The sequence below is a fragment of the Squalius cephalus genome (assembly GCF_949319135.1).
Source record: "Squalius cephalus genome assembly, chromosome: 10".
In the NCBI taxonomy this organism is placed as follows: Eukaryota; Metazoa; Chordata; class Actinopteri; order Cypriniformes; family Leuciscidae; genus Squalius; species Squalius cephalus.
The window spans coordinates 37,299,746-37,316,476 of record NC_137131.1 but is presented as its reverse complement, the minus strand read 5'-3'; the positions used below and the strand labels follow the sequence as shown (position 1 = coordinate 37,316,476).

The following is a 16,731-nucleotide window of genomic DNA, read 5'->3' as shown; positions in this document are numbered from 1 at the left end:
GGAAAACTCATTTTGAAAAGTTAACATTATAAAAAAAATTTAAGAGATAAAGTAAATAATTTAGGTCATGGGATAATATCCCATCATTTTGAACAACTTAGGGAAGAGAAGTTAGATAACTCATTCAAAGCTTAACTAAAAGTTAGCAAATCGCTTTATCTCTGCCGGCTGTCCGTATCCTGAGTGTTTGGGTTTAATATTGCATGTTTTGCACTTGATAGTAATAAAATGAATGTCTTGATTAGTGGGAAGGGAGGATTGTTATAGGGAACATTTGGTAACCACACATGAGTGGACAACCCCCATGTCCTCAATCATGGTTAGCTCAACAGATCGTTTAAAATTATTACAGGCAGTAAAACTCATTCAAGAATATCTTTTTCCCCTTCAAAAGTTATAGTGTTCTCTTACAGTATTTGCTCGGAAAACAAACCATTTACTAAGCACTTACTCTTAGGAATGAGGATGCGCTGCCATATTTGGTATTGTGCAACAATAGCATTCTATAAAGCATGCATGTCTTTCAAGATAATATTCATCTATACGTTCTGCAGGTATAGTCATCATTACGTCTTCCTTTACCCTCATGTGGGCCACTGAACTGTATGACAGCTATTGTGAACAGATTGAGTTTGATGATTGTTAACTTTGACTTAGTTGAACCTTAAGTCCACTGCTTTACCCTCTTTTCTTGAAGAACAAGACAATTTGTGACATAGCCTAAATTCTTAATGAGGGAAATGAACACTTCCGGTCAAATGTTTGCACACACTGAATTTATGTCTCTCGTTATCTTAAAAACATTTTGGTCTAAGCTAATTCTTAAATGCTTGAAGTTTATTTGGGACCTTCTTCAATGTTTAAATCATGCATGGATAAAACATCTTCATGTTTCATTTTATTTCAAAACTTTAATAAAACTAATCTCAATTTTTTATTCTTTTATCAAAATAATGTGTTTCGAGGAGTTTGTTGCAAGATAGTAGAAAATGTACTTCACTTTCATCAGTCACGTTGAATTTATGTTGTTATAAATAAAAAACAAAATGATATATAGAGAAGACAGACATGCAGAGTTATGGGTAGGGGTCAAAGGTCATCATCTATGGTGGTTTGCATGTAACTTCAGAACCTGAATGGTTAAAAATGGCTTCTTACTACCGTAAACATGCATCAGCATTTTTGTGGGTAACACATTACAAGTTACGTAATCAGATTACTTCTTTCAAGAAACTAGTAAAGTAACGCTACTACAACTGAGTTACTTTTTCAAATAAGTAACGCAAGTTACTTTGTTTTCCCATTGACTGACTTTGCATTTCCCTCAGCCTGAGGCTTATTCATTTCACTTTTTGTGCCAAAAATGTAACTTTTGTTATTAAAAAAACAAACAAGCAAGCCCAGCCCAGGTGAAAAAAAGTAACGCAAAAGTAATATAAAAAGTAACAGTTACTTACTTTTTTGGGAGTAATGAAATATTGCAATAAAATTTCCCCAACACTGTGCATCAGAGGTCACTACGTAATTCCAGTTGTATTATTTAATAGTTTTGATGACTGTACTAAAATGTGGGAAAAAATATAATTATAATGTGGAATATAATAATAATGAGCAAATTTAACAGTCACATAGATGTTAATTATCATGAAATGTATAAGGATTTAGATAGATTCTATCTAATCTTGCATTTTACTTGTAATATCCTTTGCTTCAAGCATTAGTTATTTTTACAAAATGAATGCCATTTCTGAGAAGACACTGGTTAAAACATGTCAACCACCATATACGTGGCTAAATGTGTGTTGTATTTTTGTGGTGTGGAACATAAATGCCTATCCTCAATCATTCATATCCAGAGCTCCAGGTCTTTGGGCTCCCATCCATATGAAATGGTCAAGGCTAACTCTATAAATCTGTCTATGTTCCTGATAAAACCTTTTTCTCATGTTAATAGCCAAAATGGACCAGAGAGAACTGCGCTACTAAGGCAAGGGTTACGGAGCCAGAGAACGAGGGCAAACGTTTGCTGCGTTAGAATCTCTGCCACCGCAACTCGTTCTCACCATTTAAGGAGAGATCTCAGCAGGAAACATTGAGGAAATTCTGGGATCTATGGGGAAAACATGTCAACACTTCAAATGAAAGGCTCCAGTTAGAGCCAAACGAGTTTTACAGACACAATATTAGCTCTTTTCTAAGTTCCATTTAAACATTATTTTCTTGGATGTTCATGAAAATAACCTTTGTACTCATTCTCCAAAAACCCATGATGATTATAATGAAACATCAAGAACATCTTTAATATCCAAAGAAACATGTAAACTCAGCAAAAAAAAAAAAAAAGCCCTTTTCAGGATGCTGTATTTTAAAGATAATTTTGTAAAACCCAAATAAGCTTTACAGATCTTTATTAGAAAGGGCTTAAACAATGTTTTTCATGCTTTTTCAATGAACCATGAACAATTATTGCACTTGCACCTGTGGAACAGTCCTTAAAGGGATAGTTCACCCAAAAATGAAAATTCTGTCATCATTTACTCACCCTCAAGTTGTTTCAATCCTGTAAGAATTTATTTTTTCTGCTGAACACAAAAGAAGATATTTTGAAAAATGTCTGTAACCAAACAGTTGATGAACCCCATTGACTTCCATAGTATTTTTTTTTTCCTACTATGGAAGTCAATGGGGTCCATCAACTGTTTGGTTACAGACATGTCTTATTTTAAGGTGTGTTGCTTTCAGTTAAAACAGCTTAAACATGCATTTAGTCTGGGACTATAGGCTTAAGCCTGGTCTGTGAAACCAGGGGTAACAGTTTACAGACGGTAGACAATTAAAGTCACAGTTCCAATAACTTAGGACACTAAGGAGACCTTCCTACTGACTCTGAAAAACACCAGGGGAAAGAGGTCACCTGTGTGAACATGCCATAGACCTGCTGCAGGAGCCATGAGGACTGCACGTGTGAACATAGCAATAAACTGAAATGTCCGTAATGTAAGACACCTAAGACAGTGCTACAGGGAGACAGGAAGGACAGCTGATCATCCTTGCAGTGCCAAACCGTCTCCCAGACGTATTCGAGAACTTGCAAGTGCCTTAAGAGTGGAGTATTGTACATCTCACATGCAAGAACTGGTGAATCTGCTAGTTTATGAGGATGATATGCACTGCAGTTATTAAAGCAGATGCTCCCACTTTTAATATAGACCCCCCCCCCCCCCCCCCTTCCCCCCCTTAGGGACTCATCATTCCATTTTTGTTCGCCAAATGTTCAAACAAATATTTACAAATTAAGAAATTTGCTGGAAAAAAGCATTTGGCAGTGGGAGGCAATTACTTTTATCTTATACATATATACACATACATAATTTATTTAGCCAAGTTCCGATCAGCGGTTCTCGGTCAGGGGGCCTCAAGATGACTTAAGTTTTTTTTTTTTAAATAAGACAAAACTATTAAAATACACCAAAACAAAATTCACTCCACACTCAGAACAATCTGTAAAAATAGGGCACGATGTACTTTTAATGTGAAGAATTTTTCCATATTTATTTTTTACAGGTGTTTTACCTGTATTATGAATTTTACTCTGCATTGTCCATAAAAAAATAACAGATAATGTCCAGGTAATGAGCTGCCAGTCATTTTTCTGTTATTTTACGGATTTCCTACAGTGCACACATTTCCCATCGTCTTAAATTCTTATAAACTCCATGGGCATTTTTATAATGACTATTTGAATATATAATGAATATACAGTTTAGCTATGCTGAGCTTTTATAGGGTAAAAATAAGAGTATAAATTATTTTACACATCTTTAGCCTTATCCAGAAAATCATGAATAACTAGAAAAGTCATGGTGACTTTGGACAATGTGGGGCCTATGAATCAAAAGGTTGAGAACCACTGATCTAGATCTTGAGAGCCACACATAATGCTCTTTAACTTTTTGCCTACGAATATTAAAAATGCACTGCTTTCTCCTTAAGAACTGTGATTTACTGCATCTTGGCTCAGAGATATCCAGATTCTGTCACCTCCTCTCATGTTAGACAGATAATCAAAATAGCTGCTCTATCTCCTGCTCATTAGACCTAGAGCATGCTGATGGCTGACTAAATTTATGCTGTATTTTGGCCAAGTTTCTTGACTTTGCCTGATCTTACGGGAACAAGGAAAGAGGAGGAACCACAGTGGAATGTAAAACACACACACAAAACATGAAATACTCCATCCTAAGATTTGGCTAAATGTCCTCATTGTCCAGAGTTTCATCTCCACTAAATTTGTAAGCAACATCTTTTTTCCTCTTTGGGAAGGAGATCATCCTTGAATCAAATTACATTGGATTTGAATTAAGCATTTTTAAATAAAAAAGGTTAAGTGCAGTATTACAGATTTTGAAAAGCAGTCCTTTAGCAAAAGTTCAATAGCCAATATTTTTCCAAAATTTGCAAAAAATGAGACTACATGCTAGAAACACAGTATTTAATAATCCTGAGACACAAATGACTCAGTTTCACATGACAAAACTGACTCCTCGCAGAGATTTCTTTTATGTGACCCTACTCTCACTTTAAACTAAAAAAAATTCACTTATAAAAGACAAACTGAGATTAATGATCCAGTACTATTCAACACAAGAAGCATTAAATCATATAAATCTTATGAACTTTTCTCAATCAAGCTATATGGAGAGAAAATGTCCTATAATTAAAAAAAATCAATTGCTTAAAAAGAAAAAGAAAAGACAACAGTCCGTTTGACCTGTTGAATGTGAGCTGGGCCAGGCACAAAGAAAGGGATGTGACCATCATATGATGGCCAAAACTCTATAAAAGTCATTTTATATACAACAAAGTTCATGGAAAAGAAGTCCCATTCATCTATTCATCCTCTTCTTTAACCTTTTTCTTCTTTTTCTTCTTTTCTGTTGTCTGTAAAGAGAAAAATGGTGTTTTAGGACTTACAGAACTATAAAACATAACATGCTTGTATTTGTCATCACGGCTCTTACCTCTTCTACTGGACTGACTGCTGCTTCTTCCAGCTCTTCCTTCGGCTCCTCCTCCGCTGCTCGTTTCTTATCCTTTTTCTTTTTTGGCATCTATAAAGTAAATGCAGCAATAAGAAACTGCAAGATCTACTTAACATACATCATAAGTAAAATTCAGCACGTAGATAAGCTGAACTTGAATTAAAACAAATTCCATGTGGGAATATTAATGATTCAGAGAATTAAATGCACCGTTAACCACAGATGAATTTATCACTCCACCCCCTCACCTCGGCTGGGTCGGCTGCAGTCGTCTCCTCCGCTTTCTTCTTTTTCTTCTTCTTCTTTGGTGTCTCTGTTTCTGCTTCTTCTCCTGTGATTAATATTCATTATGTTCATCTGCATTTAACAAGTGTCTGGAAAACCAGTGAGCTCAGTGTTCTGCTGTATGGATGTTTACCTTCTGCGGGGGCTTCCCGCTTTACTTTCTTGGCTTTAGCCTCTATGGGCTTCTCCTCCTCATCACCCTCCTCTACCTCTTCAATCTTCCTCTTCTTCGAGGTGGTGGGGAGTGTTGAGTCACCAGATGGGTCGTATACCTTTACATCACTGGCAGGAAGTAAAAAGAAGAGACTTAAATCCAGGGCTGTCACAATTTAAGCTTGGCTGGTGATTAAATGTCAAACAAAAAAAGTGCAATTATTTTTTCTTTGAGTATCAGTTACAGATGGTTAAAGCAGAATGATAATGAATAAAATATTTTATACTAATACCATAAAAAATAAGTTTAAAAACTATAAAATATTAACTAATCAAAAAAAGTACTCATTAAATATTTGTAACAGCCTTTTTGTAACATTTGTTCGGAGAGTGAATAAACAAAACCATGCCAGTGACTAAAAAGCAAACTATTTAAGGTGACATGGATTTAAAATAAAAGATTTTTTTTAATCAAATAAGAGTAAAAAGAGTCATATGGCTTGAAATTAAAGCAATTTGATATAACTTAATATTTTTAAATTGCAACTTATTCCCATGATAAATGTTTTTTTTTTTTTTTTTTTTTTTACAGCCATTCCAGTCTTCAGTGTATATTGATCCTTGAGAAATCATTCTAATATGCTGATTTGGTGCTCAAGAAACATTTCTTATTTTTAATGTTAAATGCTTAAGTGGAAACCGGGATAAATTTTTTAGGAATCTTTGATGAAAGGAAAAAAACAGTATTTATTTAATATAACTTTTAGTAACAACGCAAACGTCTTTAAAGCAACTATCAATTTATAGCATTCATGCTGAATGTTCCTTTCAAAAAACAAAACAAAAAAAATCTTACTGACCCAAAACAATGTGGATGAAGAAAAACTCACCTCTTGTGTTGATATTTATCAGCCCTTGCCAGAGCCTTGCCTGACCCGCTGATGCGTCTGATCTAGGTCAGAAAATAGACAATTAATTATCAAGGATTTATCATTCTGACTGCAAATGCAAATATTCCCACTGAAACTTCAGCAGAGTGCTGTATAAAATAACTACATATAAAGAGCAAACAAAACCAAGCTCAGAAGAGATAGTGACTTAATGACCCACATGGTATTTTCAGGACTGTGACATAAAGTCATCCTCATCACTGCTTGTGACATGATCAAAGATAAAATGTATCCCATATCAACTAACCCCTTTCTCCTCCAGGTAGCGTAATCGGACTTCCAGCTTGGCTCTGTTTTCGATTCCCATCTCTGAATTGGTGTCTTCCCCCAGGGCGTCGTAACGGATGGCAAGGGACGTTTTAGCGGCCAGCATTCTGGAGATTTTACCCTTGTTCTTGGCTGTGGTCTGCCCCACCAGAGAGGCGTGGTAGATGAGACCGTATTTGGGCGTATCCCGACGGGTTTTCAGAGCACGGAACAGAGCTTTCTCTGCCCCTAGGATCTGTACGGTGGACGCGGGGTGCTTGGCCAAGTTCAGCAGGGATCCTGATGAGTCACAAACAAATCAAGTTTAAAAAGAAACATGTAATATTAGACACTGTGTAGAGGTTTATTCACAAGTACCTTAACCGCTTAACTGTCTAGTTAAGAGTCAAAGGTTTACTTCAGCATTTCATCTTGTGTGACCAGTGGCATCATGTTACAGACCAGATAGTGCTCACCTGCATGAGATATGAGACGGGCTCCCACTAATTCTCCCACCATGACTGTCAGGTTGGGTGCAATTGCCATCATACGATTCTTCAGATAATCATACAGCTGTGTGCGATACTCTGATATTTCTATCACCTAGAGGTTGAGGGGGGAAATGCATAAATTCACAAGAGGTGACGAGTTTCCTTGAAGAATGAGAATTAAAAGAACTATTTATACTAAACTTGGTTTTTGTTCAACAAACCTGGTCGCACAGGTGCATGATGTTGGCAATGTCCTCCTCGGACACCTCCGTTCCCATGGAGATCTCTGCAGCGAGTTTAACCTCTGCCTCAATCTCCTCTGGAATAACCTCGGACAAGTCTGTTGTTGCCACATTTGTGCGATCACCTACACAGTGGAAATATGAATAATACATAGTATATCAAAATAAACAATTCTTGTTTTGTATGGAATAGGGCAGTTTTTATTATAAAGGACTTTCTCAGCCACATCATGTTAAAATTCATGTGGGTTTTTCCCCCAAAATATTTGTATTCAAAATAACTTCCGCTCCCTTCCGCTCGACCAATAGCAAACCACAACCATATAATCAATTACAGATGGACAAAATCTGACCCTGTGTTCTTGATCGAGAAGCTATTTTACTCGTATATACATCAAAATAGGGAAGAAAAACTATCGCAACTTCCGTTTCATGCCGACTTTAAACATTTGAAATATTTATTTTATTCATATAATTTAATTATTCCTCCCACAAAAAAAAAAAAAAAAAATTATTTGAATTTAAATTCTTTGAAGTTTATATAAGCTGTTTATTTCCAGGTTATTCTACATATAATCTATGACTTTTAGACCTTCACAAGGAAAACTGAAATTACGTTTTTCTTTCCAACAAAAGGGAAGAGCATCTATAAGACGTAATCTAGAAGAATCCTCGTCAAATGCTTTCGAGTGTGTACTAACCAATCTTGCGGACAGTCTTGCAGTACACCAGGTTATCTGTGACGATCTTGCCAATCTCTGGGAAGTGCCAGCCGTACCATTCCCTGCAGCGCATGATGTAGTTATTGAGCTCCTTATCCAGATCATCCAGCAGAGCTGCAGAATATGGCAGGGTAAGAGTGAACCAGGGGTACAGCTGTTTAAAGCACTGCCATCTATATATGTGCTCAAGTATGTGCAAATATATAAACTAAAGTATTCCTTACAAATGGCTTGAACAATCATGGTGTCCACCTTGTCTGGGCTGAACTTCAGCTTGTAACGCGAAAGACTGAAGAAAGATCAAACAAAAACCAGTCAATTGCTGTACAAAAGCATGCATGTTGAGACTGATGTAAATATCTGCTCAGAAAGTCTCAGTGGTAGTGACGAATGCTGATTAATATCCTCACAGAAGTCGGTCAGCAAAAATAATCATTGACGTGAACAAAGAATGGTTTAAATTGAGATTTATCATTGATTTTTTTTAAATGCAAACTAACCTGTGGGCCAAACCAAGAGACATGGCACTGATCTCTCTTGCAGGAAGACCTGTGATAAGCCCCTCCATCTGGTTTCTGATGCCCCTCATGAGCTCAGCCACAGCAGGGCTGTGCACACAGCTCAGGTTCAGCTTCTCCTGCAGGGGGCGGCAGAGAGTCTCAGCTATTTTGTTCTAATGAAGCTTAAAGTGCACCACATTTTAGAAATTCCTGGAATGAAACCTATAATCTTTGCATTACCAGACCTGATGCTTAACCATAAACCTAGCACTGCCAAATTATTTTTTTCCATGTATTAACAAGCTCAGATGAGGTAGTGACAAAAATGCCTCATGATTTTTCAGCAACATGACACAATGGTCATTATCATCACAGCTTGTAGTGTTTCATAGGGCAAATATCAGTAACATGATTTCATGTGGAATGCATATAGCAGAGCTGATTTAAAACCACACTGAAATGTACTGACATTTCCCAAAAAAATGTTGGAAAACCCGCCATTTACCTTAATGACTCCTCCTAGTTTAGCATCAGTGATTGCCAGCTGCTCGTGAGCCTCTTTGGCCACAATTTTCTTGAGAACTTTTTTCAGACTTTTCCCCAATTTCCCCTCCACCATCGCCGTGGCCGCTGATATTGACATGAGAAAATAAGAATTTTGAATGAGAGATTTTCCTATTATTATTTTGCCTTTAATTTTCAATCTTATATTTAGATTAAGATAAATAAAAGGAAATCTGTGGTCTCAGTGGTAGTGACGAACTACTGTTTGACGACCTCATGCTTGAGTCAGATATACAGATACATCATAGACACACAGCTAATGGACATTTAAACTGCTTTGCATATATGAATAAAGATTAAGGACTACAGGTGTCAATGTTTCAGTTCAGCATAGTTACCTGCAAGAGCTTCTGTTGTATCCTGGAACTTCTCAAAGTGCTTCAGTTTTACACTGAAAAACAAAAAGGTTGTTACTGAATGCACACTCAAGGAAAATGTGTGAAACATTCAAAGACTGGGATACCGTGAGATAACATTTTGCCCCCTTTCAACCAAGGAAATGCAGCGAGATTGCCAATTTGTGGTTAATAAATAAGAATTTTGAATACATTTATAATTAACTGTCCAATGCAATATCGCAATCTAAACGCATCAAAAACTCACAACAAAAATGTCTAAGACTAATATTTCTATTAAGGGAGAGTTCACCCAAAAATTAAAATTGTCATCCTTTACTGACCCTCAACCCTCAAGTTGACCCCAAACCTGTATGAGTTGAACACAAAAGCAGATATTTTGAATAATGTTGGTAACCAGACAGTTGATGGCACCCATTGACTTCCATAGTATGGGAAAAATAGTATGGAAGTCAATGGGTGCCATCAAATGTCTAATTACAAACATTCTTCAAAATATCTTCTTTTGTGTTCAACAGAAGAAACTCATACAGGTTTGGAACAACTTGAGGGTCGGTAAATGACGACAATTTTCATTTTTGGGTGAACTATGCCTTTAATGCCCAAGCTTTTTCCAGTCCTTTTTACCATTTTAGAGTTCCCTGAAATTTTCAGGTTTCCCATGAAAGTGGGAATGGTTAAGACATGTAGTTATGGCATAAATAAATACTTTATCATCACAGGCATGTTTCAGTGACAAAACAACATGGTAAATAATATATTCTCAAAAGTACTCACACTTTGTTAGCTTTTTCTGGTGTTTCAAACTCCTTCCACAGGCTGTCCACCTGCTGGAGTTTCTGTTCATCCAGGACCTGCACAACAGAAGAGTGTTTTTTCTCACAACTTATGATTAAAATGTACTTACACAATCTCTCAGTCACGATTGAGATGCTTAAATGTACTCAAACCCTAAAGTTCTCGACACGAGAGACCATGTGGACCCTTGCCCCAGTGATGGCATGCCTCATTTAAAGTCTAAATAGCTCCTTAAAAGTCGTTTATGTATGTACAACAGCATTCTTCGCTGATTTATAGTGTTGTGCATTAACGTTTTGCACTATTGGTTGATTTGAAAATCGTCTAAACGCGACGAACAGCCAGTGAGTTGAGTCCTAAGGACACAACGTGGCTAATCTGCAGTGCAGGCCACATGACACACGCTGAACCGTAACTTACTGACCTCGCTTTACAAATTGGTCATGTATAGAGTTACAAAAAAAGATAGCACATGTGTTCACGAAAATAGTCAGAATATTTAACTTCAGACTTTCCGAAACTCTGAATTGCATTGCTAACTACGCCGGCTAGCTAACAGAAACCTCAAAACCTGTGACTACTAATGAAATAAAAAGTCACGATATCCATTTTTTCAACATAATAAATATGCTTACCTTGAATATGGCATAGCCGGCAGCAGTTTCAAATAACACTAACATTATGAAATATTTTTTTCTTCCTCTAAATCAAGTTTATGGATGCGCTCCCCACATTGAGAGCCTTCCGCTACAAGGAGTCGCTCTCCACCACGAGGTGCACATGGGGACAGTGTGAGCATGCGCAGTGCTACCATAGAAATGTGCGCATGTGTATTACCGTCCGAACTGGAGGAATTTTTCTCATGTTCTTTTCATTGTAATTTACAGGACCACGTGTGCATGTTATGCACTTAAACTAACTCCTTACTGTTCATTTGTTTCATTTCCAGCTCCACGTGCTTATATTGTGTATTCATTATTTTTGGTTAATGTTGAATATGCGCAGTCTAACATAAAAATGGTTGTCCAGCGGATTAACAGTGTTTTTTTAATCTTTTTGTAAAAATGTAAAAATGGATAAGATCTCTCTGCTTTGGCACAGTACATGCCTCCCCCACGTTTCCCCGAAGTATCCAACAATATTCTCATCGAGGGCGAATGGGACCAATCAGAAAGAGCGCGATGAGAAAAACAACTCTGTTTGGGTCAACGATCCACAGGAAGTCCCGCCCCTTTTCCAATGACGTAAACGGCGCTGTGTTGTGAGTCTGCTGGTAGCAAAACCTCACATTACTGCACATTTTACTTCATTATTTATACCAAGCAGTGGTGATCCAAAGAAGGGCTGCACATTGCGGAATATCATGTCAGATACGGTGAGTTTAAACCTATGTTGTAAAATCGAACTTGTTTGGGAGAGCAGAAGAGAAAGACGGACTTGTAGAAAATGAAAATAAGAGGGCCCATCTTTTAGCCTGTATGTTTCCATAGCTAGCTAACTGACTGTGGATGGGAAAGTCTTGCTGAATTAACAGCTATTGTGTTTTAACCCGTATACTGTGTTTGGTTCCGGAATTTCGTACATTAGTCCCGTTTACTCTGTTTGAAAACTTGAAAAAGAGGCGAATTTCTTTCTCAAATCTTTCACTTAGCCTGGGTGCTAAGTTATAGTTAGCTGCTCTGGGCCCTGAAAGCAAAGTTCATATAGGCTTGAGCTGATGGACCATGCTGAACATTTGAGTCATTGTTTATTCATTCATTTTCGAAATATTAATTAGGAAAAGTTGTGAAACATTTGGACATGTTGTTTTTTGGTATGTGGGCGCATTATCAGTCCGTGATGCTTTACTGTAATAGGGCTAGTTGTGTGTTTACTGTTAAAACACTGCTTATTACAGTTTCTTTGCTGCATATATTAATGAAATATGGGGAAACAAACTACATCAGGCTGACAATGTTGTTCTGCACGATTATAACCTATTAAAATCAGAACTAGTAATAGTATTATATATCTAAGGAATGTTTTACTGAACCCAACATGTCGTGCAAAATCTAATGACTCATTTTGCTTCAATAGGAGACCAAGCCCTCAAGTGATGGAGGCGAGAAGAAGGATGGAGAATATATTAAACTGAAAGTGATCGGTCAGGTAAATAGAGGTGCTTTCTAGTTCAATCAATTCAGGTTATCAGATCACTATTTGGTCATATTAAAGGTATAGCGGAGGATTTTCTTTTTCCGGGTGGATCATCAAGACTATTGGTCCTCCTAAGTGTCAATCATTCTGGCGATATGTTTACGTAAGGCTGTCGTACGTGCTCGTGCACACGATTCACACGATGGCGTGCGCTCAAAACACAGGTTGGGCTTCCCACTGATGCCTCAGTTGCGAAGTTTCTACTTGACAGGTAAAGTTTGGCATGCTATTTGGAGAAATCCGTTTAAAATCACTGCTAGTAAAAGTTAATATAAGCTATGATTAGCTCGTGCACACGTTTAATAGGCGTTCCCTCTCGGGAGCAGGGAGAGTGTTGCGCATGTGCATTTTTTCAAAAAGTGGAGAAGGCGGTTCTTTTCTAAAATTCGTGAAAATCCTCCGCTATACCTTTAAGTCATCTAAACCCAGTGCTGTCCAAGCTGACATGGGCTGCCAATACAGCTGCAAAGTAGTAAGCAGATTTTATTTCATTTTGTTTTGCAGGATAACAGTGAAATTCACTTCAAAGTGAAGATGACGACACATTTAAAGAAGCTGAAGGAATCCTACAGTCAGAGACAGGTCAGTGATCACTAGCACACATTTGCTCAAATTCTTTTCCAAATCAGGGATTTATAAAAATCTATCTGCAACACTGTTCAAAAGTTGGGGATTTTAAAAGAAGTCCCTTTTGCTAACCAAGGCTACATTTATTTGATCAAAAATACAGTGAAACAGCAATATTGTGAACTATTATTACATTTGATTAGAATATATTTTAAAATGTAATTCCTATGATGACAAAGCTGAATTTTCAGTCTTCAGTGTCACATGATCCTTCTAATAATTGTGCACAAAAAACATTTCATATTATTATCAATGTTGAAAACAGGCGTGCTGCATTTTTTCAAGATTCTTTGATGAATAGAACGTTTAAAAGAACAGCATTTATTTGAATTAGAAATCTTTTGTAACATTGTAAACGTCTTTACTGTTACTTTTGATCAATTTAATGCATCCTTGCATCCAATAAATCTTACTGATTTCAACTTTTTAACGCTAGTGTATGTGTATATCAGAGCTGCACTGCAGTAGACAGGAAAATATGTTGCGGCTATACATGGCTAGTGTTTGATTTTGCTGGTAGATATGTATTAGAAAAAAAATTATTCATTGCTGGTGTAATTTCCTGTTTTGACATGGTATGTTTTGCTTTTTTTTTTTTTTTGCAGGGTGTACCCATGAACTCTCTAAGGTTTCTTTTTGAGGGACAGAGAATTGCAGACAACCAGACCCCCAAAGAGGTACAATATACAGTTCTATGAGTAAAACTGCAGCAAGTTAAAGAGATCCAATCAAACTTTGTGGTATTTTGCCATAAATCATCCATCACTTTGTTGAAGCTAGCCAAATTATGCAGATGCCAACATGGACAGGGTTCATGATATATAAGGGGTTCAATAAATAAGGATTTATTTTCAATGAGGATAAACTTGGAATGCTGTTTTGGTGTCCGATATAAAATCTGGGTCTTGAAATATAGTTCTTTCCTCACTGAGATGTTTACATAAAGCCTTTTCTGATCCTAGTTTTGTTTTTCAGGTTTCCTACAATAGGTTTACATGCATCCAAAGGCAAAAAACATAACATTTTCTCATAATATACATTGCAGCATCACCTCTTTTCTCTCAGTGTCTGAAACGGTTCAATCAAGGATTCAGTCTCTCTTAACCCCTCCTTTCTGAGAGTCTACTCTGCTCTGATTGGTCAGATGGCCCAGTCTATTGTGATTGGTTGACCGCTTACAGCATGTGTGAGAAACGCAACAAAAAGTGGATTTGCTTTTGCAGCGCAGAAAACAGTGTCTTCTCGACATGTCGACAACACAAACCAAACTCTTCCAGGCCTCAACTACAACTACAGTGTTTGAGGGTCAAAGTAGACGTTTTTCAATGGCAGCAAATGAAGACCTTAGGCTGGCATTATGCAAATGTGTTCTTTCTTTTGGGAGACAATAAGGGTGTACTCACACTAGGTACGGTTGCCATGAACCGGGCCCGAGTACGATTGTCCCCCCTCCCCACTCCCCCACTGGCCTGCACTCACATAGGGTTTCAGCATTCGTGCCGGAGCACGCTTACGTCATTATGGTGTGACGGTTTCGGGATAAACAGGAAGAGCGGCGCATCGCTCTGAGTCCATCGCTCTGTTTACTTTGTGGATAATTTTGAGTCGTTTGGTCCACAGCCCTCTCACAGCCTGTTGTTAAACAGATCTATCGCCTTTGTGGCACGAAAATTTTCACGTAATCGTGCTGCTCGTATGAGGAGGTTTGCGTCACGCGTCCTGTTCCGTGCTCCAGCACGGTTAGCGCTCACACTGCATGCGAACCGCGCCCGAGTCCAACTGAACCGTGCTCTGGCCCACCTCTTCCAACCGGGCCAGGGCCGGCTAATCGAGCCGCGCCCGGGCACGGTTCGGAGCACTCACACTAGTCAAACGAACCGCGCTTTGGTGGTCAAACGCACTCGGGCACGGTTCAAACTGGCTAGTGTGCGTACACCCTCACTTTCTTTATCGTGCACTTTGACCTTTGAAACTTTGCAAAACTTTTACATTCACAAACAGCCATATTACACACTGCATGAAAGGTTCTTAAAAAGCGTAATAGGGGGACTTTAAGAGTAGCTCATTTCTGTTCTGTGACTGAATGAAAACACACATTTTTTGACAGATGATGCATTACAACAGCATTGCCCAGCTGGTGGCCATAACCACAACTGCTGAAAACTTCCTTTCAGCTACACTAGAGGAATCAGTCATGATCCTGCTCACCATGTTTGTCTCTGTCTGTCTTTCAGCTGGGAATGGAAGACGAGGACGTGATCGAGGTGTATCAGGAACAGACCGGTGGCTGTCGGAATGACTAGACCTCTATTTTTCATGCTCTTTATTTTTATCATAATTTTGTATGTATGACATGTATTTCATCTGTTTCCTTTTGCTGTCACCTCAAAGGGAAGCAGAAAAAACCATCTGGATCAAACAGATAATCTGGTAGGACTGCTGAGTTTGAAAGAGTTGGGGTGGAATATGTTCTTCCCCTCTCTGTCTGTGTTTGCGCTAACCAATCCCTGCCTTCACGCGCCTCTTTTTTAAGGATTCCGGTCACGGTTTGCATCGACACATGTTGTGTTGTGCCCTGAGCTGATTGAAAACAGTCTTGCTTATCCATAAAGCAATGCTTAAAACCTTTACATTATGCTGTTAAATCCAATCAACAAATCAAGACAAATTTTTGATGGCAGCTTTAGTGTTCCTGTTGCTCATTTCTGTTTATGTATTTGGCCATCGTTAAGAGTTCTGTTTCATTGTTTTTGAACATCTCCAAAACTGATTCGTTTAATGCTAGTGAACATACATGCCGTTAGAAAACTCTGAGATGTTCAGAGGTGGTTTATTTGTGCAGTTGTCGTCTGATGTTAGAAAAGTGTAAAATGTTTCTTCCCTTTTCTTGCACGTGTCTTACGGGATATTGCAAGAGGGAGGTCACTGTGTTGTTGTAAATGACAGGTAGGGTTTTGTTTTGCATGGTTTTGTCTAATGTATAAGAGTTTGTGCTGCCCCTGTTTGGATCTGTGTTGTCACCTTCTATTCTGCAGTGTCTTGAATATTTGGCTCCCTTTTAACCTCAATAATGGATTTCAAAGCCTGGAAATAATGGGTAACCATGTTGTTTGATTGGTACTCAGGGGCATCATTTACATACAATAAATACGGCCACAGTGTCACTGTACTCATGTTTCATTTCCTACAATTTTATATTTTTTTTAATGCTATGCGGGAGGCGAGGGAGTTTGGTCCAGATGGTTTTGTGGATATAGAAGAATTATGACTTTGCTTTTGTCTTGTTTTTTTTTTTAAATAAATAAAATGTGTCATAAAACGGTGTGTTCACATGTAAATCTTATAGGAAATGATCTTGGGAATGTTCCATTTATGAACACTAGATGGCAGCAACACCTTTCAAGTCTTAGCTTATTTTAAAATGAATAAATATCAGTTGGGAAATACAGCAGATAACAATAAACAGATAATATATAAAAAGGAATGTCATATAGAAATGTAAATGCACTTACAGCACTTTGGTATTTATATATCAGACCAGTCTGAGGAAGGAATCTAA

General features: G+C 37.8%; 2 protein-coding genes across 3 annotated transcripts; one reads left to right on the top strand and one right to left on the bottom strand.

Moving 5' to 3' along the window:
* Positions 1–3,499: 3,499 nt before the first annotated feature.
* nop58 (NOP58 ribonucleoprotein homolog (yeast)) lies at positions 3,500–11,142 on the bottom strand. Of its 2 annotated transcripts, none has more exons than XM_079883581.1 (15): positions 10,985–11,142; positions 10,329–10,405; positions 9,534–9,586; positions 9,137–9,261; positions 8,632–8,768; positions 8,356–8,420; positions 8,111–8,245; positions 7,389–7,534; positions 7,153–7,279; positions 6,678–6,976; positions 6,371–6,432; positions 5,461–5,609; positions 5,291–5,373; positions 5,022–5,111; positions 3,500–4,941 (listed from the first exon to the last, which is right to left on the bottom strand). In XM_079883581.1, exons 1-15 carry the CDS (start codon positions 11,027–11,029, stop codon positions 4,891–4,893), a joined length of 1,644 nt encoding a protein of 547 aa, XP_079739707.1. In that variant the 5' UTR covers positions 11,030–11,142; the 3' UTR covers positions 3,500–4,890. The 2 variants fall into 2 exon arrangements, with proteins under 2 accessions (XP_079739707.1, XP_079739708.1); XM_079883582.1 differs by having other exon boundaries at positions 5,291–5,370; positions 10,985–11,124.
* Positions 11,143–11,582: 440 nt separating this feature from the next.
* sumo1 (small ubiquitin like modifier 1) lies at positions 11,583–16,489 on the top strand. The gene is made up of 5 exons (XM_079882772.1): positions 11,583–11,724; positions 12,426–12,497; positions 13,050–13,127; positions 13,778–13,849; positions 15,407–16,489. The coding sequence occupies exons 1-5, from the start codon at positions 11,713–11,715 to the stop codon at positions 15,473–15,475; spliced, it is 303 nt and encodes a 100-aa protein (XP_079738898.1). The 5' UTR covers positions 11,583–11,712; the 3' UTR covers positions 15,476–16,489.
* Positions 16,490–16,731: the final 242 nt, after the last annotated feature.

What these genes read in the sequence shown, in the direction of transcription:
- nop58 (XM_079883581.1), bottom strand. Translation starts at nt 11,029, where the DNA reads ATGTTAGTGTTATTTGAAACTGCTGCCGGCTATGCCATATTCAAG. An exon ending in CCGGCTATGCCATATTCAAG is followed by an intron (nt 10,406 to 10,984) that starts GTAAGCATATTT and finishes TCTGTTGTGCAG; the next exon opens with GTCCTGGATGAACAGAAACT. An exon ending in GCGGGAAGCCCCCGCAGAAG is followed by an intron (nt 5,374 to 5,460) that starts GTAAACATCCAT and finishes TATTAATCACAG; the next exon opens with GAGAAGAAGCAGAAACAGAG.
- sumo1 (XM_079882772.1), top strand. An exon ending in AACTGAAAGTGATCGGTCAG is followed by an intron (nt 12,498 to 13,049) that starts GTAAATAGAGGT and finishes TTTGTTTTGCAG; the next exon opens with GATAACAGTGAAATTCACTT. An exon ending in ACAACCAGACCCCCAAAGAG is followed by an intron (nt 13,850 to 15,406) that starts GTACAATATACA and finishes TCTGTCTTTCAG; the next exon opens with CTGGGAATGGAAGACGAGGA.